Below are 24877 nucleotides of genomic sequence, written 5' to 3'. Positions count from 1 at the left end.
TTACAGATCCAAACGCTGAAGTGCCTGCGTCCGCAAAATTGGCCGTAGGTTGCACAATAGCCTAAAACATCCTGTTGGGACGAGTCAAACACCAGGAGACTGAAGAGGCTTTAATGCATTCAGAGTTTATCTGTTTTCCTCTCTATGACACTAAATCCTGTCTGCCCTGCTGTGGGATACACACACAAGCATAAATGTATGATTATGCACTCATTTACATACATGTCAGAATTCATAATCGTTATTTTTCCCTGTGTTGAGTAGAGTGCGAGCGCCAACACGCATGCCACTGTTTTCGCTCTGCTGCTCGGTCTGTCTTCTCCGGTGCGTGGAAACGTGACTGAACTCCCCCGAGAGCTCATTTAAGAGAGCGAGAGAGATAGCTGTCTGCCGGAGAGAGAGAAAAAACGAGACGAGAGATAACTGGGAAACACTGGAGCAGGCTCATCGGCTCATCCAGCGGAAAACTAGGGGATTCCTGGCGTATCTGGCTCAGAGATGACATTAAAGAATGTATTGATGCACAGAGGAGCATAAGTAAGTACAAGCAGTTACTTTATTAAACACCATCTCCAACTTTCATGATTCATAATGCAGCCTCAAAAGAAATCCAATAAAAGGTATTACTGTAATGTAATCATTTTTAGTATATGAGATCTTGAGTTATAACCAACAGCATGTGAGGTTACAGTAACCTTGACCTTGACTACCAGATTCTAACGCAGCCATCCTTGAGCCCAAGTGCCAGATGCAGTGAAATACCTTCCAGGGATTCCTGATATATTTCATTCACAAGAATGGGACGGAGCAGAGGTCACAGTGACTGTGACCATTGATATGTAACTAGAATCGAATCACTTCATCTTCAACCTTTCTACCAAACAGGAAGACGTGCCATCCCTCCTGCGTTCTGTAGTTATCGTCTTCACAGGATTGAGACAGATGGACGATAGAAAAACTGAATTCCTCTGGGCATTGCTATCAAAGTGTGGAGGCAGGAAAACATTCTGTCCTTTACTTAGAAGCCAAAACACCAAGTCTTTAACTGACAGCATTATGTATGACCTTTGGCTTTGTTAACTATTCATTCAGTCTGGTAAATAGAAGCCACTGGGCAGTAAACCTGTCCGTGTTTACAGTAAATTACTTGCTTCATTAGGAAACTGTGTGGAAAACCGCTTCCATCATCAATCAATAACACCTTGTACAGCCGATCTCGATGGAGCTTCCACGTTTAGATAAGGTGTCTAATCTGCACCATTGATTGGATTATGGGCCATTTTGTACATCAATATTTCTCAGTTCCTTTATGTAAGGAACTTGTGAACACCTAGGAGATCCACATGTGGAGGAGAAAGGCTGATTTAATCTCTTCCTCACCTTTGATGTCCTTCCCAAAGCCCATGGAGGAGGTGACTTTCTGGCCTTTGGTGCTGGACTTCTCCTTCATCATCTCATCATCGCTGGACACGTCACCGGGCGAGCCGATCTTTTTCTTCTTCCTCTTTTTGTGGCGAGGAGGCAGCTTTTTGGGGAAGGCAAACATGGGGAAGATGACCAGCAGCATGGCAACGGAACACAGGAGAAAGCCACTCCACCTGAAAGGAAGTAGCAGTAAATAGGCTGTGAGGCAAATAGAGACACGAGCAAACACGCTGTCATACATTATGCACGTGCATAATTACCAGTTGCCAACAAAGCGAGGGTCACTCTGGTCGATGTTCACGACAGTTGTGGGGTCGACGTAGTAGCCGATGAGGACTCCACCCAGCAGGTAGCCAGCTGCAGGTCCCAGGGCGCCCATCACATACATGATGGCTAAAAAACAAAAATAACAAAAGACAATTAGGAACATCAATCAATAACATGCAAGTTTTTCCACTTTCCTCATTAATACTTTTAAAGACCCACGGTTGAAATCAGACATGCGGAAACCGTTGTCCACCACATTCAGAACACCTGCTCTGAGATCAGCGGGAGCCATGAGGTCATTACCCAAAGCATTTGAAGAATCTCTAACAACCGACCTAGGGCTCCTGAGGTCTCACTTTGACCTGCGGGCACCCCCGCAGCTCACCCGCACCGGCCAACCACAGAGCGAGTGGGAGGCCAACCATTAACCCGCGGGGTCTCTCAGATCACCACCGGGGAGAGCCAATCACACTCAGTCACTTTGCCACAGGAAGGGAAAAACTCATTAAAGTTAGATAACCTCAGTTGGACGAGTGGAAAAACCTCCTGCGGACATCCAGCAGAGACGTGAGTCAAAGCCACTTACTGGCTGTAATCAGGGGCCATACTTTCTACAATTACACCTGGAACATGGCCGCGAGCCGTGAAGGGTGCGGGTGCATGCGTGACCGTGGAGAGGGATTGGCTCTTTATGGTGCGTGTGGAGTTGTGAGGGCCTACACATCGAGAGGTTTCTATGAAGGAAAAATCCCACAAATAGAGTTTGCAGTTCTTCTCAGTTTTACCGGCAAACAGAGCTACGAACCACATGCTACAGTCTCTCTCTCACAAACACACACAAACACAATTGTTGCTCTTCTACATGTCCATTTTAAATGCCACATAGTCGGATGCTGGCAGCAGTGTGTGCACACGTGTTTGTAACGGCCTGTGTCTGTCAGCAGGGACGTCAGGTGGGAGGAGAGTAGACAAACACTCAAAATGACGACTCTCTCTTAAATCCAGAGAATCTTTCTCTGCCAGATGACATAACTAATGCACATGGACAAGCGAGTTCTTTCCCAGAATGGAAGCTTGAAAGCAGTTTCTTCTCAGTCCGTTTCACCAAATGTTTCAGCTGCCACGCCAACATTTGCATTCTACACAGTTTCATCCCGAGTGGCTTGTGTCTTTTACTCCACTCATATTTTCATCCCAGCACTTCCTGATACAGAGCACAAACATGCACACAGTAAGAGTCCAAGTCCTTAATTAAATCACGGCTTCCTTGAACACAACTATTGGGGAAAAAGAATAAAAGGCCCTTCAGCTAATCCTCTTATCAGCCTAATGCAGTAACACATCACACATGGAGTCAAAATGCAACGGACAAGGCTCCAAAGTGTGTGTCTGTGCTTTAGGAGAAATGGTAGGAGACCATATATATATATATATTTGAAAAACAGTATGAATGTATATAATATGTGTTTGTTTGAGCCTGAGGGACTTTGGCAGTTTCATTCCCATAGATCAACATGACTCACTTCTCCAAGCACCTGAGGCAGGTTTTCTATCCCTCTTTCACTTCTTCGTGGTCTCCTTGTCCCGCCTATCACATTTCATCTTTTTAACTCCTTTCATTTGACTCATTTCTCATATCCTGCTGGCTGGGGGGAGGGGGGAGATCAATTCACTGCAGCAGCCAAACCGTAACACAATGTAACAGGATATTACCACCCAGTGACAATAAACTATTAATTCTGGTTGGCAGGGATTGAAAAAAGTCCTTATCTCCATCTTTAAATTAAAACCGTCTTTAAAGAACCTAATCTTGTGAATAATACCTTTGTGGTACAATTTTCCCTCGTCTATAAAGCACAGAGCACAGTCTGCATTATAATGATGCTGACTAGACCCTTGATGACAGAGATTAAATATGAGTTTCAACATTTGCTATAAATTGCTTTACAGACCCCATGGATTTCAGTTTCAAATCTCCTACTTCCTAATGGAGCCTCGGAGAGTTTGCCTCGTGAAAATTCTGATGTGAATGTAAATGTGGGCAAATATAAAGATTATCCTGTTGTTTTCAGCTGGTTGATGAAGAAAACATGAATGGACTCGAGCAATGTGAGTAAAATAAATTGTGCAAGTCAGCAGGATTTCATGCCTGAAGGAATCCTTCTCATCATCCGACCCTGCTGTGTGCTGGCCCTTCCTGTGCCCGGAATCTAACCCCCTATCATTTAAACACTCTGACTAGAGCCAGATCGATGCAACCAGCCATTCATTCATCGAGTGAAAGCTTGATCACAGCAAGTATGGTCATTTTTCTGCCCTCCAATCTCCATCCTCGCCTCCCTCGGGCAGCCCGGGAGGGACAACAATGTTTTATCCCTCTCAGGTGATTATGTCAGCATCTCTCTTGCCACTCCATCCATCATGTTAACAGCAATCGGCCCGACTGGAGGACGAAGGGGTCATAAACCAAGTCTGACTTGTTGCCCCTACCCTGCCCGCCTGGCACCAAGCCGAGATGGGTTTGGATGGGACAGGATGAAGTGGATTGGTGAGAAGCGGCCGGGTTGAAGAGCGGCCGGGGCCAAGCCATGGGATTGAGCAACGTGCTGGCACAGCAGTAATGCTCCATCACACACAAACACACATGCTGCGGTGAAAGAAGTCATTGAATGCCAATGAAGAACATGGAGCGCCACCAGCTCACTTTACTCAATTACGCAATAGACCTTCAGCAGCAGCACGTGAAGGACAATACGTTACAGGCTTCATATAATTTTCTACACGTGCAGAGGTAATGGATTAGGAGCTCTCCACAGCAGTTATTGGCTTTTCATGCTTAGGTTATATGAAGTCAGCACTTAAACGTTCAATGTTGTCCTTCCGTCTCACATTCAATATGTTGTGGTAATTTTGTGCTGACTTTGCTCAACACATTAGTATGCATGAAAAGACGCGAACTGGGGGACGAAGTCACAAAGCGTGTGATTTAACATGTTAAAAACAGGATCAAATATCAGCAACGTGATATTAACGAGGTGTGAGAAAATGTTTATAGTGCAAAAAAACAACAGGAACTGAAAAGAACTCATCAAAAGGCAACATTGCATCAGTTACAACTCGTTGGCTTTAGCGTCAGCAGCTCTCAGGGTCATAAATACACATGAGCACGTACGTAAATGCACGTGGAAACGTGACAGAGGTGGTGCAAGGGCATCCAGGCAATGAGTGAAGGAGGGATAGGGTTAGACATTTTATCGTGCGTCATTGACCCCAATTTAATGTTTCAGCGACAGCTTTTATGATGGATGGACGCAGCCATGTCAGGCAGCAGCAGGAGAGATTTACTATTCAATAATCTGGAAAGAGAAAGGCAATAAAAGGGGGACACTGACAAAAATAAAAACTGATAAACTGAGATGAAAGTGGCCGGGAGAGAAAGTGGAGAGGGATGACGTAGGAAGAAACAATAACATCTGTGAGAGGGGGAGTGGCAGCGAGGAGCAGTGACGGAGGATAAAGAAACGGAGGTCAAGAAGGGAGAGGGGTTCGGGACGCAGTCTGTGGTGACTGATCCTGCTGTGAGTGATAAAGCTGGCTCAGCAACATCCCGCTCGTATCTAACCTTCAGGGACCAGCGCTGCTCTGTTGTCTCCACTCTGCCTCCTCCACACTGTCGCCAAGAGCTGTGCTCCTCCTGACTCTGTATTCATGAGCTGCACTGACTCATTCACAGCTTGTAGGAATGAATGAAGCAGAGAGAGGAGCTTGGCAGTAAAAAGCAGGAGGCATGAATCAGAAGTGTGGATACAGGAAGGTAAATGCTGCTAAGGCAGTGGTTGCTGATGCTTCTGAATGGAGTTCACATCAGTGCAAAGGCAATTTCAGAGCCAATCAGCTACTGCTTGATGACCAATTAACCTCTGCAGGCAACGCCCAATATTAAAAATCAACACTACAACAACAACATAACAAGACTAGCTTTGGTCAGGTCGACATTTTGGCTGGTCGATATTAGGGCTCTTTGTCACTTCTGCTTTACAGTTGACAATATTCCATACAGATGTTTTTTACCCCTAAAAATTACTGTATTTATTTGATGTAGTGCAAGAAAAAACCTCGGCAATAGATGCCAGGAATTGTTGGAATATACAGCACCCAGATGTTTCCACAGCTTCCTTGACTGTGAACGGAATTCCAGGCATAACAATAAAATGGCCACCCCCCTTTTCCCATCCCCCAACCTCTCCTGACCTTCTGTTCTCCTCACCCCTGAGAGCAGCAGAGGATGAAGGAGGACGGCGGAACTGGACCTGATGAGAGAGCACATTGCACCTAATCAAGCGGCTCCCCGGTGGTCAAGCTAATTACCACAGATTAATGATTGCAAATTTAATTGCGTGGACACAATAAAAAAAGGAGAGGACTTTCACTGCCTCGTCAAGAACCTGCAGGGTTAAACAGTTAAGATTTACAGTTCCCACAATAGAACAACCGTCAGTATCAGACTGTTCTTTAGTTAAATCTGCATCTATTTGCAAATTGACAGCAGCAAGAGTCAAAAATAGGCATCGGTAGGTGATAGGTAACATGCATTACTGAAGTGTAAGGATAATAACACTTACAGTAGGTATAAGGAATAAAACTAATACATGCGGTGTTAAAACAAGAAAAATATGTTAATTTTGAGAATATATGTCCCAAGAGAACAAGGAAACATGGTTGAAGAACAGTAAACAGCAGCACAGTGGAAGCCAAATACTTCATGGCTTTGATTTCAGTCTTTTGACGGCAAAAGCACAATGATCAGTCGCTGCTTGGATGGAGAAGCTATGAACAGAGTCATCAAGCCTTCATTGCCTCCGTGCTACGCGTCATAGCATCTCACCAGGATATGAGTGTTTCCGCCCTGGTGTCAGGTTGTCGATCACAGCTTGATCTAAAAAGAAAATACCCGTGACTACTGCACTCACTCAACCTGGGTAGGAATGCTGATTGTACCCTTTCACACACACGACAAAAGCCAGATGTTAGTGGGCGTTTGTGCGATTCTTTTTGTCCAGTGTGAAAGGGCCTTTAGTTTCAATGAATTATGTAGCCCTCTACCTGGCCATTAGCTAAAAAAGCCCAGTCAGCCTCCAGACCAGGCTGGGAATGGATGGCAGGCAACAACACAATGACCTTGAATTTGTAGTTATTGCATTAGTCTGGAGCCGTCTCATCTCGAAAAGATGCAATCACATTGTCAGCATTACTCGAGCGCCATGTTGATTTACGAAGCATTATGCGTCACGCGTTACCTATTCACTCCCAACCTGGGATAATAATCCATTTCCACACCAGCGGTACGTCAGAAAACATTTAAATGAGCTGCCCTGCTTTATTTAATTAAGTCCACTCTGTGTGATATGTCATCCAACGCCTCAGGATTCTGATTTGCTGCACTGCACAGGCCAGCTCGATGTCCGGGGCTCTTTAGGAAATGTACCTGCAGGTGACGGCTGCACGACAGATAATCTATGTGGCTGCTGCTGTTAGAGAGAAAAAGACAGAGAGGGAAGCCGCCCCATGTATCCCTGTTATTCCGATCAATTCAGCAACGTGACATCCCGATGTCCACCCAGACAAGAGGAGGAACAAGGTAAGATGAGGAGGCTTTATTTATAAAGCATGTTTCACAAACAGAGGAAGATTCAAGGTTTAAAGACAATACAGCCAAAAATTAAAAGAAACAATTTAAAGCAAGCAAAATAAAAACACACAAACAGAAATGCGTGATTGCAAAGTAAAAACCTAATGCTTTACAGGGGGGCCGGGAACTAAGAGGCACCTTCCTTGTGGACACTGAGGTAGGGGGGGTGACGGCATTGTGTTGGCAACTTGCTGACAGAGCAGTGTCTTCTTACAAGTCCTAACCTTACAGTTTAACCCAGAGGGCATTCATGGAAACTATGGCCCCTCACCCACATATACAGATGCACAGAGCAAGGACAGTGAGACAAACTGCATAAAGGAAGAATTTTATAGAAATAGACGTGCAAAATCCAGACGCATCATTTTTGAGTCTCAGGTCTCAAACTGATTAAGTAGAGCAGCGACTAATTCCCCTCACAGGAGAAATAGAAAATCTCATGAATATAATCTCATAAATATGTGTCTACTCTGCATCGTGCTTGAAGCGATCGGGTTAAAGAATAGGTCTCAAGTGTCTCAGTGTCACAGAGTTCAGAACATCGACAGAGTCCTGGATACAATGTACTGTTGAAATATAGAGGTCGATGATACTTGATCTTTTATCATGTGAATTTTTTTTTCCAGAGATGTTCCCTTACAAATTGCCCCTTCCTTATGCTGATTCTGATATCTGAAGCAAGTGTATTAACCTCTACAGAGGACCAATTCAATACCAGTCTGAATAACCTCTATATTGTTTGCCTCTGTGAAGTCCTGAATATGGCAGTCATTGCCGTTTCCTTGTGGGACTTTTCCATAAAATATCAAATATTGCCAATAAACCTGGCTACTACACGACCAGAAATCACATCTTCTTAGCTGCTCTAAAAAACTGTAGTCGCCAGTGGCAATGCAGCACAGCCGCTGATTTGAAAATTGTAGATATATCTGGGTGGAGCTAATACACTTAAATGAGGTGGTATGGGATTAGTAAATAGATTTGCATACTTGTAAATGTGCATTACCAATCCTGGTATCTGTATTGGACCAGCTCGTACACTATGTGCTCTAATGTTTATTTTTATTTTTTTTAATGACTTTGTTGGTTGAAAAGATCAGAATCTGATCTAATAATCTCTTTGTGCAACATTCAATAGAAGTTTAGGTCTTTGGAATTCATACATAATGCCGGCAACCCACAGGCAGAGCAGTGGGTGGTAAAAGCCTAAGTACAGTACGATGCAAGATATGAATATTTTAATGGATTAAGTACGGTGAATAAAGTTGATCCAGCTTTGCAGTCGGTATAGACTGGTACAGCCAAAAAGCCTCGACTAGTCTAAGTGATCAGAGACATCAAAGCCTGTCTGATTTAGAAATCAACACTCAGGCCACCCATCAGGCTCTAACAGAACTTTACCTCGGGGCATGACTGCTCTAAGCCCGTTAAGCAAAGACATGAAACCAGTCACAAGGGACATGCTCGGCTTGATCGGCATCTGAGGTCTGCGTTTCCCATCCCTCCCCCACGACTTATGTTCGTCTGTGAAAGTAAACTATGACCTAGTGACCTTTTGCCTCATCCAGATGCAGGACTTGCAGTGTGACATGGTAAAGGAGCAGGTGAAGCTACAGTTCATGTTGTAAATGCTCCACTGGAGTCGACTGGCACTCTTTTTGAAAGGAAACTATCATTCCCTGTTGGATAATACAAAAAACCTTAACTCTTCCCCGGCAGGACAGTAAATCCCCACATTGTGGGAAAAACCCAAACAGCACTGTGTAATCAATGTTTCATGCAGGCTGCTGTGCTCCAAATGCAAGGGGGTTCCCCAAGCTCACTGTGCTTAATCAAATATTTAGAAAATGAGAGAAAAAATAATGGATATATTTTGCTGCTCCCCAGCTGCAGGGGGAAGCTACAGTACAGTACTCAGCCATCTATGTTCTTATCCTTTCATTGATGGAAGGAAATGAGAAAACCAACATAGTGTGAAGGTATGCAAAGTAATGATGTTGTGCTTCAACTTCATCTCTTAGCACTTAGGTTCTATCATGCAAGGCTTTGCAATAAAGACAAGATCTAGCCACAACCTTTGAGTAGGTCAAAGGGTCATGGATCCTAACTCTGACAATAAATGAACGATTTCTGCTGATTGCCATGGTGCAAAGAGCTTCTGAGATCTGGAGGGCAGAATCTTGATCTTTTATGAGTTGTGTGTACAGTACTTATTGTTGTTTTTGTATATTATTGTATTTTCATTCCATTCCATTTTATGACATGAGGGGACTAGGGCTCTTTTGTAATTGCTTGCAGATAAAGAATTTTGTTGTGATGTTTTCTGGCTCATATGCTGTTTTTGCGATGAGCAATGCAATAATAATAGCGGTGATATTCCCACCACCCTGTGAGACAACAACAACAGACTAAATGCACCTGTCACTGTCTAATAAGGTAGTGACAGGTGGGGATGCACACCTGATAGAGCCTGTGGTAAACAGCATAAAGAACAGATACTAGATTGTTAAAGAGTTTGCTTTTGATTTCATTGTCAAATTTTAATTCAGTTTTGTCTGAATGTGGTGCATGTAGTAGTGATAAGAGGAGGGAAAGATTCACACCATCTACGCCACTGTTATTTGTCATTGACTTTCTCTTCCCTTTCTAAAACAGGCCACATTTATGAAATATATATATATATACTGTCTGTACAATTTGGAGCTTATACTACATGTTAAAAAGGTGCAATACAGACTTTTTCTGGCAATAAAAGCCCCTCTTGTGGAGTGTGGTGGAGAGGCCGGAAAACCAGAGCGAACAGGGAGCCCACTGTAAAGGCTCGTCAAATTTTTGGCCACTTTCCGGCAGAGCAGCTTGGTCGACAGATATATATTCAAAAATTATGAAGACCTTTCCAAGGGATTATTTACCATGTTGTGGGTTTATAACTTTGTTAAAGAGGACAAGTCATTGAAGAGATGTAGACTGCACTTTTATCTCCGTCGGTTAACAAAAACATAGGCAGTTATTATGTGTGTTAGGGTTACTCATCCAGCCAATGTGAGCTTTCAAATAATTCCAGAACACACACACACACACACAAACACAAGTCCCAAATGAGGCCTCATGCACACTCCGTCTGTTACCACTCTGTGTGTTTGTCTATTCAAGGATATTGTTGTATCATGTGAGAGGGTGGGAGATAATCTTTCATCTGATGAGTGGCCATGAAGAAGGCATCTGTGGTGGGGGTATAACCACATTATTCTTGGGGCCTGTGAGTGTGTGTTTGTGTGCGTGTGAATCCATGATAGCAGCGAGTTACGGAGCTTAGGTTCCAGCTTTGCCACAAGGTTGCACCTGCAGCTTTACAGCCTCTCGCATTGACAGACACGGCACAGCAATCTGGATGATGGTGCAAAGCGGTGCAGCCCCTCGTCTTCAACCCATGCCAAGAACTTGGCCGATTCATCAGAACATCCTCCTCTGTCTAATCCTCGTACCAGTTAGTCCCCAACAGAATTAATATAAGGAATGTCGATTTCACTCCGAAATATGAAAAGTCTTCTTTGTAAACAAAGGGCCATTTCTACTCGTCTACATTAGCTCATGCTTTGCCCTCAAGAAACAATGACATATCTGTGATTACCATTCTTCTTCAAGCTTACATGTCCTGTCTGAGCTCAATTTCTATGGCAACACAAGGACAATTTCATGCTGGAATATTAAACAGAAAAAGGCCAACATACAATTAAAAATATAGCCGAATGCATGCAATCCTAACCACAAATACTATAACACAGAAGGTAGAGCGGATCTAGTGACTGCACGGCACAGCTTTTGATCACTCTGGTTTTAATGCAGGTAAAACAAGGACTCGCCACACTGTTGTGAAGCTGTAGTTCCTCCTGCACACAGCGACAGCAGAGTGTTGAGGCAATCTAGACGTTGATGGGTCAGACTTTTCTGTTTCTTCACAGATGCACAGCTGTTCATATACCACTGAATGCTTGCAGGAAGAGTGGGTTTTGCGGCACAAAGCTTCAACCTCCTGCAAACACTTGTACTCGCAACAGACAACCCTCGAGCATCACCCACACCAAACTCCCAGGATGCAAACACACACTCACACACATGCATATCTGCACATACACAAACACACACCGCTCACGCTGCCAGCTCTCAACAGCTGCTCTCTCCCTATTCACACCCTGGATCATCTACCGACGACTAGGCCCCCCAAAATGTAAAACGCACACGAACAAAAGCCTGAAAAGATCAGCATCACACACCAGCAGGCTTTGAAAAGAATATTCATAAAGTATCCAGCTATTAAAGAGTCCTACCGAGCACTTTCAATAAACTATTATAAGGCATTTTCTCTCAAAATTTACACAACGAGCAAACATTCGCCAAAATCTACAGATGACTCGTCAAAACACCGTCCCGCCATTGAGCTGTATCACAGTTCCATGTTAGCCCATTATCCTTTGTTATATAATGCACAACCAGCTTAACGCTACATTTGGTGGGATAACGGCGCCCGGCAGAGCTGCTGTGACAGACAGACGAATGTGTAAAGTGAAGTCTGCCCGGGCCTGTCAGGCTACATTTTTTGGTGTCGTTGCATAATTATTCAGCATCTGTGTTGTGTATGTGTGTGGGTGCGTGCATGTGAGTGTTGTGTGTGTGTGTTCAGCGGTGATCCCAACAGGGGGAGGTCAGGAAATGCTTAGTGCCACCCATCTCCCTCAGACTGGGCTCCTGTCCCTCCAGGAGGATCGACACAGATGGGTCTGCTGTGGTCAGCAAGCACACATGAAGGTCAGAAGGGGACAAACAGCAACTTAAGAAAAGCAATTATGTATAAAAATGTACAAAAAAAGATTGTAAGATAAATGCTCTCCATTACTTTGCCAACGCTGCTCTAAAGAGCTGATTGTATGCCCATGAGAAGAGATTGGTTGATGTTCAATCCTCATACTTGGGAACACGTGTTTTTTCTTCAAACACTGATGTAAATGTCATCATCGCCTCTCTCATCAGCAGATCGTCCTCTCATTTTCCAGCAAAGAGGTCAAGGAGTACAACAGCCAGTCCACTGCTCTGAGGGCATTAACACTAGACTTGAAGATTTATTTCCCACCCCCCCCCATCTATGAAGCACAGCAAATAAAGCAGAGCAGATGAGATGCCCCAAAGACATAGGGGATGCGATTCAGCTCGACGTGGACGTACAGGCCGTCCCTGTTCAGTATATGCAAATATTTGATCCGCAGAGATATTTGCGGACAACATTTTCCGTTTCAGTGCCTGATGTCAACAGTACCCTCTGCGCCTACGGTCATCATCACAGGACGTACTGCCCCCTAGCAACAGATAAACATCTGGTAATTATTGACAATGACTCATTTCATGACTGGACTCAAGAGGCGGACCTGTTTCTCTCCATGCTGCGGATTAGCTCAATTAGAGAAAGGCAAACAGAGAGGCTGCAGGTATTAGAGCCCTTTCAGCCAGCAGAGATGAGTCGGCCAAGGATTGACGGCTGAGACGCGGGATTGGTTGAGTGCATGTATTTAGGGGACATCAATGCTCAACACTCCACACCATTGATCAATACTGCCAAGACTCTGGCTTCAAAATGTGTTCAAAAGCAGAAGATGGCGACACTCGTATTCCAGGATATTTGGGCTTCATTTTTGCAATGAGAGGAAGTGAAGGGGCATTATCCATCTCTATCTACAATCTATGACCTGGTCAAACATATGAACCACCAAGCCATAACATTCAAATTATGAGGAGCATTTTACTCCACTTGCTGATGACAAAAGTGCGAATGAACAAACCTTAATATGCTGTGTTTCAGTGCTGTAATAATTAAACCAGTTCATAGCCATTTAAGGAGCATTATTGAATTTCAACCTTAGCCACAAAGTGCCAGGGATCAAAGGGGAGTTTGTGGAATGGACTTAAGAGCCAGCGAGAAAAAAGAAATGTCCTTTTTATCCTGCACAGCTGAAAACAAAGTTGTTTTTTTTCCCACATTCCTGCCATTAGAAAAACCTCTTGTGGCATTTCCCCAGGAACCTTCCCTCACTGTCAAAACAGCCTGGCCACAAACCTGAAAAATAGCCACTAGTCATCAGCCAATGGGGCTGAGGAATGACTACAATAACATTCACGTGGCTAAGATCCCTGCCTCTGGAAAACAAACGAGATTCCTTCACTTATCTGAGCTTTCGCTGCACTTTTCTTGCGGACATATTTAAAGGAAGACTGCACTGTAAAGGATTTGATGGTAGAATTTCTAGAAAATGCCTGGGCCTTGTTTATAGAATACAGCAATTTAATATTTACATAAAACATTAATTGTAATCTAGTTTCCAACATTATCTGTATTCCATTCAAGCTACAGCAGTTACAGCTGTATATACTTAACATTATGATATCTACATCTACAGCAGCGTTGACAGTCATTGCTGTTAATTAATGCACCCAAGGCTGAGAGACCAGAATCTATCAGGTAGTCCAAGACAAGGCAATAATTATGTACTTCCAATATAAACAAGAGCTGATAATCAGTTTGAGATGTAAAGTCCTGGTGAGGTCTACAATACAAATAGTAATACAGTTTAGACAGTAGTTACAGTGGGGTGATAGGAGTTGAAAGGATAGTTTGGATTTTACTGTTCAGTAACTGTCACAAGGGTTAATTGGTGATTTGATGCTGTAAAAATGGGGTGAGGCGTCATGAAGCTGAAACTGACTCGCAATTTGCATCTGCGGGACCGTAATCCTGCAACTCCATATTACTGTCACTACCGCAAATGCTCTGGCTCCAATTGGAATCAACAGCACAAGATGGTGGCACCCGTATCCAGGTCATTTTGGCCTCATTTTTGTAGAACGGGTGGCAGGCGCGTCATCCGTCTGTACTGTTTTCACTCAATGCCTGGGACTGCTTGTTCGATAAGCTCTCTTAAATATCTACTCTGCAGCTCCTCTGTCAACTCTTGTCAAGCTGCACATGCCAACTGCCTCGTGCAATGCAAAAGTAACATACATCATTATCTCAGAACAAAGTTTAACTGTATTTTCACGATATGTTACTGTGCAACCATGCAACATTTACTGTAGAAACTAAAGCACTTTGTTCCAGGGTGTTTGTGAAGGATTGCAGGTTGGTGGAGACAACAACAGTCATGGCTGGCAGGGGAGCTGCCACAGAGGGGTCAGTGGTTCACAGGGGGACTCATAGTAGTAGTAGTAACAGTCAGCCCTGGCAGCTCTTCAGCATGCAGCTGAAAAGGTTTCCTGCTGCTGAGTAACCCTGAGGGCCTGTGTGGCCTACAGGACCGAGCAGAGAAGGAGGGGCAGCGATATTTAAAACCTCTGTGAGAATAACAGGACAGTGATGAAACAGGACCGGCCTCCTTTCTATATGAGTGCCAGCCTCTGACGGGGCCAAACGTGTACCCAAACCAATCCCTGAAATGTGATCAGTCAGCCTGGAGGGTCAGTGACAGATGGGGGGGGGGGAGAAGGCAGGATCTCTTAGGGCTTGTGTGTTTGCTTCTGTGTATGAACAGTCTTTGCTTTGGCTGCTGCTGAGCAGAACAGGACACACTGTTAAATGAAATTGACTGAGTGAGCACAGAAGGGGTCGTGCCATGGCCTCGGCTGATAATCCACAATCACAAACAGAAAGGAGGGTTGACTGTAAACTAACAGTTTGTTCCTATTTTTAACTTTCTAATCTGCAGGGGACACACACACACAAAACACTTTGGGAGAGAGACTGAGAGCAACTGTTCTTTCTAAATTTGTCATAGAGCAGAGAACACACCCCTTGCTTTCATGTGAGCATGCGAGTGCGTGTCTGTGTATTACACAGTACACAAGACCAGGGTTCAAGCTGTCCCTGTGGGCACACACATGTATATATATATATATATATATATATATATATACACACACACACACACGTATATATATTATTCTGTTTTTACGTTACATGAAAGGCTTATATATATTGCTACTGAAGTTATTGTGCTAACCAGCTAGCCCCAGCACATCTTTTACTACAATTTTTTACCCCAAGGGGCGATTGGAAACAATTCTTTGCAAGTAAAGGAATGACATTTTATGGCAACTCATAAATAGCAATTGACAGATTTATCGGTCTTGACAGAAAAAATACATAAGCACATTTTTCTGTATGTTTGTAATAAGTAAGTCTTTACTGTTTTCTTATTTTTCTGTTACTGAACATTATCAGAAGCAAAAAATATAACAAAAACATATAATTGGCATTTTAGAACTGCCATCAGTGGCCCTGCTCTCCTAATATCATCACCAGGCATTGAACAACACATACAGCTCCACCACTACTTCTAAACTGGGAAGTTATCACGGGTTAAGTCTATATAAATCTGCTTTATATCTCTTCACAGTCTTCTACAGTCCCTTTGTATCAAGCAGGAGTTACGATGCAATACTTATGTGAGTATCAAAAAACAGTAGTGCAAACTGGTATATGGCTTCAGAGTCACCTGCTTTGGAAACTAGTTAACTCAGCATCAGCATCGAGGCTGTGTTGGCCGCAGGAGGAATCAATTAACCTTATCCTGCATGTAGAGAGGAGGGCATCGCTGCATGCAAAGAGGCCGCAAAGTCTAGAAAATACACAGGTAATAAAACAACCGGAGTGCATAAAAAAAAGGTGATGAAATTCCAGTTTATACTCCTCCACTGACTGGTAATGGGGACATATGCAGAGAGCAATATAATCAGACCCGACGGCTCCATTCATCCCACATCAATAACAGCTTCTCAGCATCATTAGCTTGTAAACCTCAGAGGCCGCGCCCCTCCCCTTAAAATACGTGGGGCGCAGTCAACATTTTTGGATTGGACAAAGAAATCAATCCAGAGAATCTACACTATTGGTCGTTTCGATCGGTGCGTTGCCAGGTCGGATGGAGATGGTGACAGATTGTTGGAAATTAAAAAAAAGATTCATGATAAACTGAGACAACACTAAAGACCTTGTCTTACGCAACACGCCACCGTCACACGGGGAGGAGAGGCTCCTCGGAGAAGGGCACAGACAAACGTTCACCATAGTAACACCACGAATGGTGCGTTGTAAATCCGTCAGAGCAGGGGGGGAAAAAGAAAAGATTGAGGGAGGAGATGGAATGCGCACACCAGGTTCTCCTATAGAGACTTCAACCAGCAGCAGTTCTCATGTAGATGATTGCTATAAAATCTAGACATCCTTAACAAACAAAAAAAGGGATTCGCAAAAGCCATTTGGACTGTAAACCAATTTCACCATTTGCTCAGGCGCTGGAGCAGAAGAGGTAAAGTTCAGATGCCATGCCCGTTGGGTTACCATGGTGACGTGGGGCCATAGTTGGGGGGGGAGGGGGGGGGGGGGCAGGTCAGAGGGAATTCCCTGCTGTGCATGCACGCACACACAAAGATGACATCCCGGTAAGAGAAAAAATACACACGCACTCTCGCACATACACACACACAATCTCTTCAAGGACACCAAGTACCCTCCGTTGTAAACCGCATTGTCCTACAAAAAAGGGAGCAACTCCTCCCCTCTGAGCCAGTGCAAATTGAGATGGGGTTTACATTAACGGGTCTGTAGCGGAGGGGGGGAAACGCACAGCACAAGGTGATATTGGGGGAAGCCTCCTCGGGGTATGGGTAGCCCACATCTCCACAAGATGAAGTTGAGAGAGCGTGGAAATGGGTTTGAGGGTTTCTGGGTGAGCAGGTTTAGCGGCGTTAGCTCTTGTTCGCCCTGCGTGCAGAAGGAGAGGAAGGATGTTTTGCGTATATTTCTTGAACCTGGCAAAGGAACAGAAATCTTTACGAGCTGTAAACATCCGTTCAAACCGACGTGAATGCAAAATCAATCCTAGAAAATGTGAACTCCTTCAACTGTGGCTCACGAACCATACACCACAAGATACCACAGCGAATTTGAAAGATAACGATGTACTCAAAACACATGAAGAACTAGGGCTACGTTGTAGCACTGAGCCTATTTGCACCCAGGAGCAGTTCATCAGTGTTTGACAGCTGATCTCTGTGCGGAGCAGAAACGTCACCACAACGAACTTTGATCAACAAACATGGAGACAAAAGAAGTTAAAGATTTAAACACAATCTAATTCACTGCTTTGATGACTCAAGTCTATTTGAGTTTACAGAACTCAGCTGTGTCTCCAGAACCAAGAACATAAACTCCAGCATAGAGAGGCTGAGTGAATGTGGTCTGGACTCTGTGGAGGAGAGTCATGGTGTCAGAGACGCTGTAGAAGGACAGAACACCTGCCCTGTGATCCAGGTTCACTCCTACTCTGGAGGACACAGGACCTGACACTGGATTCATGATGCTGTTGTAATAAAAGTTATAAATGTTTCCATCACAATATAATGACCAAGATTTATCATTGAATCCAAATAAACATTCAAGTGAGTCTCCTGCTCTGCGGATATTCTTGTATACGACTTCTACACCAACTGCTGCTCCCACCTCCACCTCATCCTCCCAGTAACAACGTCCAGTCGGACTCTCTCTACTCAGGACCTGTTCCCAATAAGTGAATCTGTCTGGGTGATCAGAATAAGACTTTTCCACTCTCATAAATGTAAATTTTCTGTTTCCCTCAGATAATAACACATGTTTGTTTACTGTGTTTGGATCCAGTGTGATTTCCTTTGAATATTTTAAAAAGTCAGCTCTGGTCTCTGGTTTTGGTTGTCGCAGTAAAACTTCCACTTGAGACACAATCTGTAAAATCTCTGTCTCACTCAGAATGTCCTGTAGTTGACCTCTGACCTGAGACACAACTGTTGTCACATCCTCAAAGTACCTCAGAGGACTGATCCTGATGCTGGATGAATGTGTAGATCCACTGAGCGGTGACAGTGAGGGGTAGTTGTGTAGAAACTTTCCTGTTGCCACCAGGGGGCGCTGTGATTTTAAGTCATATTTTCTGTGTAGATGTCATCAGGCCGGGACTCTTGTCTTATATGTCTAGTTTGGACTCGATTGCACCAAATATGTCTGAGATACAGAACATTGTGTTTTGATGGCTTGTCATCAAACTTTTACGCAACACCACGATCACACCGTCTGATAACTCAAAAATTCAAGGTAGTTTATATCGCCATCTTGTTGTGATGACACTCATGTCCATATGATTTTGATGAAAACCCTGAGATAAGTACCTCAAAGATTATTTTTTTTTAAACGGCCAAAATGGGCACTAAATCCAAAATGGCGGGCTTCCTGCTGCGTGTTTCCCATTGCACCTTTAGACCTTTTTTGTTTTGTCTAGTCATGATACACCTGGGTTACCATTTTTGTGAAGATCGGTGAAGCTAATTGAGGGGCTTTTCCTTAGATGGTGCTGTTGAGCCATTTTGCCACGCCCATTTCAAATGACTCCAGAATACAGTAACTTTTTAGGATTTTAAATTTCCTGCAAACATTGGTAAGAATTCGAGCGTCCAGGCCCTGGAAAAGCCCAAAAGGGAAATAAAAATCATTCGAAATACAATAGGGCCTCCCACTGTAGGTGCTCGGGCCCTATTGACACTGAGACTCAGTTACCATGGTTATTTTATGTTCCAGAAAAACAAATCCTAGGACATTTTTCCCCCGCGTGTCTCACTCACTGTGACATGTCAGAACACGTTTCTGTTTTCACCGAAAATGCTCGGCTGGAACTAAACAGATTACCACTGTAAACAGCCATCAAGGTCACATGAGCAAAGGCTGCTTTTTGATGGATATCGAGAAAAATGAGGACGACTCAGAGGTAGCCTTAACAACAATGATACCTCTGCTCAGGAGTACCTTACCACAGGGAGGGTATAGAGCCCCTTTGCTGTTTTGAGGTTGTTTTCTCCTTGTTCTTCGGAACCGGTTCAATTGCTATGCTGCATTGGCTCTCTGTGATGCAGGGATCTGATCGATACTGGGTCTCAGGGGCAGCAGTGCAGGCAGTGTGAGAGGACAACAGTGAAAGTGCTCCATAGGCTGCAAGATGTCGCGATGGAGGCCTGGTGTCAATTAAACTGAAGATCGAATTTAAATGGGTAGTTCACAGAAAAGGAAATTTCCCTCATTATCTACTCACCACTATGCCGATGGAGGGGTGGGTGAAGTGTTTGAGTCCACAAAACCCTTCTGGAGTCTCAGATAATGATTGAGTTTGAATTTTTTGTGGTGAACTATCCCTTTATGAGAGGATCATGTCACTTTACATGTAATACTTTTGGTTTTATACTATTGGTCAAAATATAAAAATGTACAAAACATTAGCTCTGTAGGTTTTGTTTGTTTCCTAGAATGAATTAAATCACGCATCATTGGGACAGCAATGAATTGAAGTTGCCTCGACACACAAAAGGTCAGTGGGACAGTGACCATCTGCGTGACATACAGCACCAGACTGGGGGGTGCCCCTTGTCCCAATAACCCAACGCCAGTGTGCGGACAGAGAGGGATTACTTCTGCAATCGTGATCTTCTCAATGAGCAACGTGGAGTATGTGGTGCGAGCGTGACACAGATTATTTGGAGCAAAACAATTAGGGCCAGCGGAGCCCGAGCATACCAATAAATTACATGATACCTTGAGATGTTGAAGAATGTCCGAATGATTTACAAAAGGAGGGAACAGAGGAATCCAGGAGAAGAGAAAACAACCTGATAACACTTAAAACACAGTGGAAGTCTTTTCTGGCCAAACATGAGTGTGTTGCAGCCGTCTGTGCACGCAGCAGTATTTTCCAAACACACACACACACACACACACCCAGACAACACTGGACCATTAATCACTTGCAACCCAGTTCTGCTTCTCGGCCCACACTCCTCTCTGATGTGCTTCTAGCTCAAGGTTGACTATGCAGTCTCTGTATTTACCTCAGTGTGGTGCGGAGGTTGCATGCCAGTGAGATTAAATCAAGAGGACAGAGGGTGATGAGTGTTTAGTTGAACCCTGCATGAATAAATACGTGCATGTTCCCTTCCTGGTAAACATCAGAAGGACCAGAGCACAAAATACAAACATCCGATTTGTAATCAGCTAATTGATCAACATATTATGACTCTAATTGTGTTATTGTGAGATTGCACACTGAGTAAACCCCAATGCACTGTATCCTTCCACTTACCCACCAGACTTGTGTCATTAGAATAAAGCAATGACCAATGAAACTGCTGGAGTTTAAAAAGCAGCCTGTCATACGTTATTTATTCAAATAAATTCAGCAAGTCGGTGTTCGTGAAACCACCTAATTGCTTTGTCGGCGAACACGACTTCTCCACTTTTTTTTGTGAATGTTAGTGAAGAGAGAGGAAAATAAAATGTATCACAGGATGGAGGTGATTTATTCCCTCTGACTACAGCGCTTACACACACCATTATTCTAGCTCTGTTCAGCTTACTGGTCCACTCAGGTTGACTTACCCAGGTAGAGGGATGCATTTTCTTTCTTCACGTTGTCATCCAGGTAGGTGGGCCCCAGGGTGTAGATGGGCGTGGACCCCATGCCTATGAGTATCTGGGCGCAGATGAACAGAGCCACGTACAGGTTGTGCTCGTTGCCCTCCTGGTCGCGGGGGCACGACGCCACGTCGAGTTCTCGCCCGCTGTTGTTGCCGCTCTGGCAGAGGCCTCCGTGACCCAACGATGAGTTCATCTCCTGGATCTGGTAGGGTGGCGAGATGAAGTGGGGCAGGGAAAACATCGCGGCCCCTATGGTGATGACCACACCACCCACAGCCAGCCAGCGCGGCCTCTGACCTCTGCCGCCAAAATAGGAGATGAAGACCACCACCAGCAAGCTGCCTATGTCGAAGCAGCTGACCAGCAGGCCGGACTCCGAGCTGCGGAGGCTGTAACGTTTCTCAATGGTGGTGATGACGCTGCTCAGGTAGCCCGAGACCATCAGGGACTGGATGAAGGTCAGGTAGCACATGCAGAACAGGAAGCAGCGCGAGTCCCTGAGGATGGCCCGCACATACTTCCTGACTGGGATACGGATAAGGCAGGTAAAAGGGAAGCCAAGTTTTTTGGCCCCAGCGCCACCAGCCCTGTGGCCCTCCACCGGCAGAGAGCTGCTGAGCCCCACCAGGCTGGAGGCCGAGGGAGAGAAGTCTGTCCTGGAGGAGGGGGACTCTGCTTGGCTGGAGTCTGGGGTTTTCAGCTGGAGCTCACCGGACTCGTCCACGGCCACACAGGCGTGGGTGGTGTTGAGCAACCGGGTCTCCGCTGCCTCGCGGTCCGGCTGACACGGCCCATTCAGGATGGGCAAGCTTTTGGACTTGAAGCAGTGCTCGGGGTCCGTGTACTGGTCCTGGAGCTCGCGGATCTCCATGGATTCAGACAGGTCGCTCCCGGTTTCATCATTGTCCGACGAGGTCATGGCCCCGGCTGGACTTTCCGCTTCAGTCGGCTCCGGGCTGTGCTGACAGGTCGGTCAGTGACTAGTGCCACATGAGGACATGGTGGAGCAGCTGTGGGGCTGGATGCTGGATCAAGGGCTGCTCTGCCAGAGGGACTGGACCCCTCTAGTTACGTGCATGTTCTCTTCCCCATCTCCATTAACTGTCTCTCTGAATGACAGAACATCCCCTTCCTTCACTAATCAGTTCATTGATTTGTTAACAATAAAAAGGCTACGAGGTTAAAAAAATAATAAACATGTAAACATAACAAAGAGGTAAAGTTCCACTAAAAAATTAGGATCCCATGTGGATTTTATGGCTCTTTGTTAGAAAGCTGGATGTTTCCTTTGTCCCATGGCTGTGCAGCATCCTGGTAAGGAGATTAAAAAAAAAACATGACATTAAAAACACAAACCACTTTCAAAGTCAACACATTATTAAATATGTACAATATCCAACCCTGTGCCCCCCCCCCCCCCCCCACCACTTCGTCCCCTCTGGCTTGAACCGGTCCCCTCATATCTCCACATTTCCACAATGAAATAAACAACTAACCCCACCAATTAAACCAGTTAAACCCACAGGGACGAAACAGGTGCACGCGTGTCAGAGTGTCTCAGCGGGTGTTGACGTGGAACGACACCCGGCTTCGCTTTGTACAGACCCCAGAAAACAGGAACCCACCCGGAGAACAAAAGAGCCGCGCGCTGCTGCTCGCGAGCGTCTTCAGACTATCACTTCGCAAAGAAATTAAAAAAAAACCACCGAGTCAACACGAGGCGGCTCAGGAGTAAAGAAGACGAACCCGGGCCCCGAATAAAAGTGAGAATATGATGTGACAGAGGAGCAGGAGGAGGTGAAGAAGGAGGAGGTGGAGGAGTGAAGGACTGAGATTCTCACCCGGACCCGCGGAGGAGCTGTTGTTGTCTGCGGAGCTCCCACTCTCTGTGAATCAATGGGACTGATGGCTGCTGCTGGGAGCGCGAGTGCTGCCTTCAACGACCCGCGGAAATACTACGAGCCAGCGTGTGAGGCATCGACAAAGTTGAGAAGAGAGATGGAGACGAAGCCATAATTTCAACCCCTGTGATTTAACACAATAGATTAGATATTACTTACAGCAATTAATGCAAATATGACTCTTGTTTATGAACTATTCAACGAGATTAACGATAAATGCATACACATACTCGTTTTTATTTGATAAAAGTGTGTTTATTGCGTGGTAAATGTGACAAATAATCACTTTTAGCGGGATATCACTTGTTTTGTTGTCATTTCAATCATTTACACAAACACATGCAAAGTTTTTGCTACAAATTTAAAACTGGTCCCTAAAACCGATTAGGAGAAGAGAACCGCGAACGCATCAACCCGTTATTTTCGCGTGAGCCACCCTGGGATTTGTAGTTTTTTCCCCTCACTTCAAGGTGCGTTCAATGCAAGATTTAATCATCAGTTTAAACCTATGAGGTCAGAAACAGTGACCAATTACTGAAGTACCGCCGCCGCCATGTTATCCCTCAGCTAATGGTGGTGACAGTGGACGTGGGACTTCATATCCCATCATGCCTGTGAGCCCATATAGTGTCTTGTTGACGTCATTTACTGGTCACGGATGGACAATGGGCTCTGTGCCTCTGATGCAATAAACTGTAAACATGCTGGAGTCACTTCAGTCTCAGGAACAACACACTGAACTGAAGTAAACCCAATGTAGTGTGGTTAAATTAGGCTTTATGGACAATTTTAATCCTTTTAATAAAACATATTCATTCTACAACCACATTCATGTAGATTAAGTGTGGGAAAAGTCAGCAGAACTGCACTTGACGTTGATAATATCAGTAAATAATAAGGTAAATTTAATAATATATTAAAAACATTCATTCTTTGTCATATATAAGCCTAAATGACCTTTAAATTCTGCTAAATTCAGATTTGGTGGACACGTTAGCGCAGACAGAGAACGAGATGTATCTATTTTAGAGAGAGTTGTCTCCCAGTTTCTGTCAAAGGGATGGATGACTTTCCCCAACCAGGTCATTAATTCATCGGGCGAGGCCAGGTGATCAATCTTACTCCTCCTCCTCTCATTCTGATGCTCCATGGTTCCCGTTGGGAGGTGCAGCAAGGAGCCAAAATGTCAAACGTCTGCTTGGGACCACCTAAAGTAGGTTCGTGCACAAGCAAAAAATCTGCTATTTTCGTGATGCCTGTGTATTTTTTCACCCCGAAGTGACACTCCAGGTCAGTTACTTTCCCCGCAGTGTGCAGGCGTATACAGCCTCGGTGTCTAAAGAGAGAATGACTGTCTCTCAAAAGTCGACCGGAAGGGATCAATGAGAAGCATCATGGTCCATCACAGAGGCCTCGTTTCAAAGGGTTTTCATTTCTGTGTCTGTGGCTATCAGCATGCTGCAGGCCAATCAATAGCCCAAACCACCATGAATACGTAGCAGCAAAAAGGATATGAGGAATTATTTAGCAGATAATGGAACTTGATCATTTCTGCAGCACTGTAGTTGCACTTCTATAAGTACAGCTGCGATCTGTAGCCGAGGCCAAATGCATTATTTCTAAAGCTCTTTACTCTGCGCAACCTGTTTATGAGAACAAAAGCTTAGTCCATTTACAATTACAGAACTCTGATTAAATATTTCCGTGTGTGTGTATGAGTGTGTGTGTGTTTCTATTTCTATAGTTTTTCTCTCCAACAGCTAATGTCAGGTCTGAACAACCACAGAGATCGCATATGATTCAGTGCTGTTGTTATAAGAGCATGCTGTTCTTGTCGAGGTCATAAAGGTTCATGGGGGAACTGTTTTTGTCATTTTGTACAAATCCAATGTCACATCAGAACATAGATTATTGCAATAATTCCACAAAATTTGAACAGCATGGAGATCATATCTCTAATGTTATTGGTTGCAAAACATTATATATCACTGCACTTGTGGACGTTCAAGTTTGGATTTATGTTTATGTATACTCTATGTTTGCAGTTCATGTATGTGGTTTTGT

The 24877-nt window shown here is 44.5% G+C and overlaps 1 protein-coding gene across 1 annotated transcript in view; it reads right to left on the bottom strand.

Annotated features, from left to right (window-relative positions):
* The window catches only part of LOC133932741 (solute carrier organic anion transporter family member 5A1), a 39145-nt gene extending 16342 nt beyond the window's left edge, over positions 1-22803 (bottom strand). The window contains exons 1-4 of the mRNA XM_062379560.1: positions 22754-22803; positions 20874-22223; positions 1686-1818; positions 1381-1598 (exon numbers count right to left, since the gene is read on the bottom strand). Coding sequence (XP_062235544.1) covers positions 1381-1598; positions 1686-1818; positions 20874-21831 — 1309 coding nt within the window. The 5' untranslated portion in view covers positions 21832-22223; positions 22754-22803. The remainder of the gene's footprint in view (positions 1-1380; positions 1599-1685; positions 1819-20873; positions 22224-22753) is intronic.
* Between the last annotated feature and the right edge of the window lie 2074 nt (positions 22804-24877).

This window comes from Platichthys flesus, chromosome 21 (assembly GCF_949316205.1).
Source record: "Platichthys flesus chromosome 21, fPlaFle2.1, whole genome shotgun sequence".
NCBI classification, from domain to species: Eukaryota; Metazoa; Chordata; class Actinopteri; order Pleuronectiformes; family Pleuronectidae; genus Platichthys; species Platichthys flesus.
Note: the sequence above shows the minus strand (reverse complement) of the source record. Positions and strands in the feature narration are given on the sequence as shown.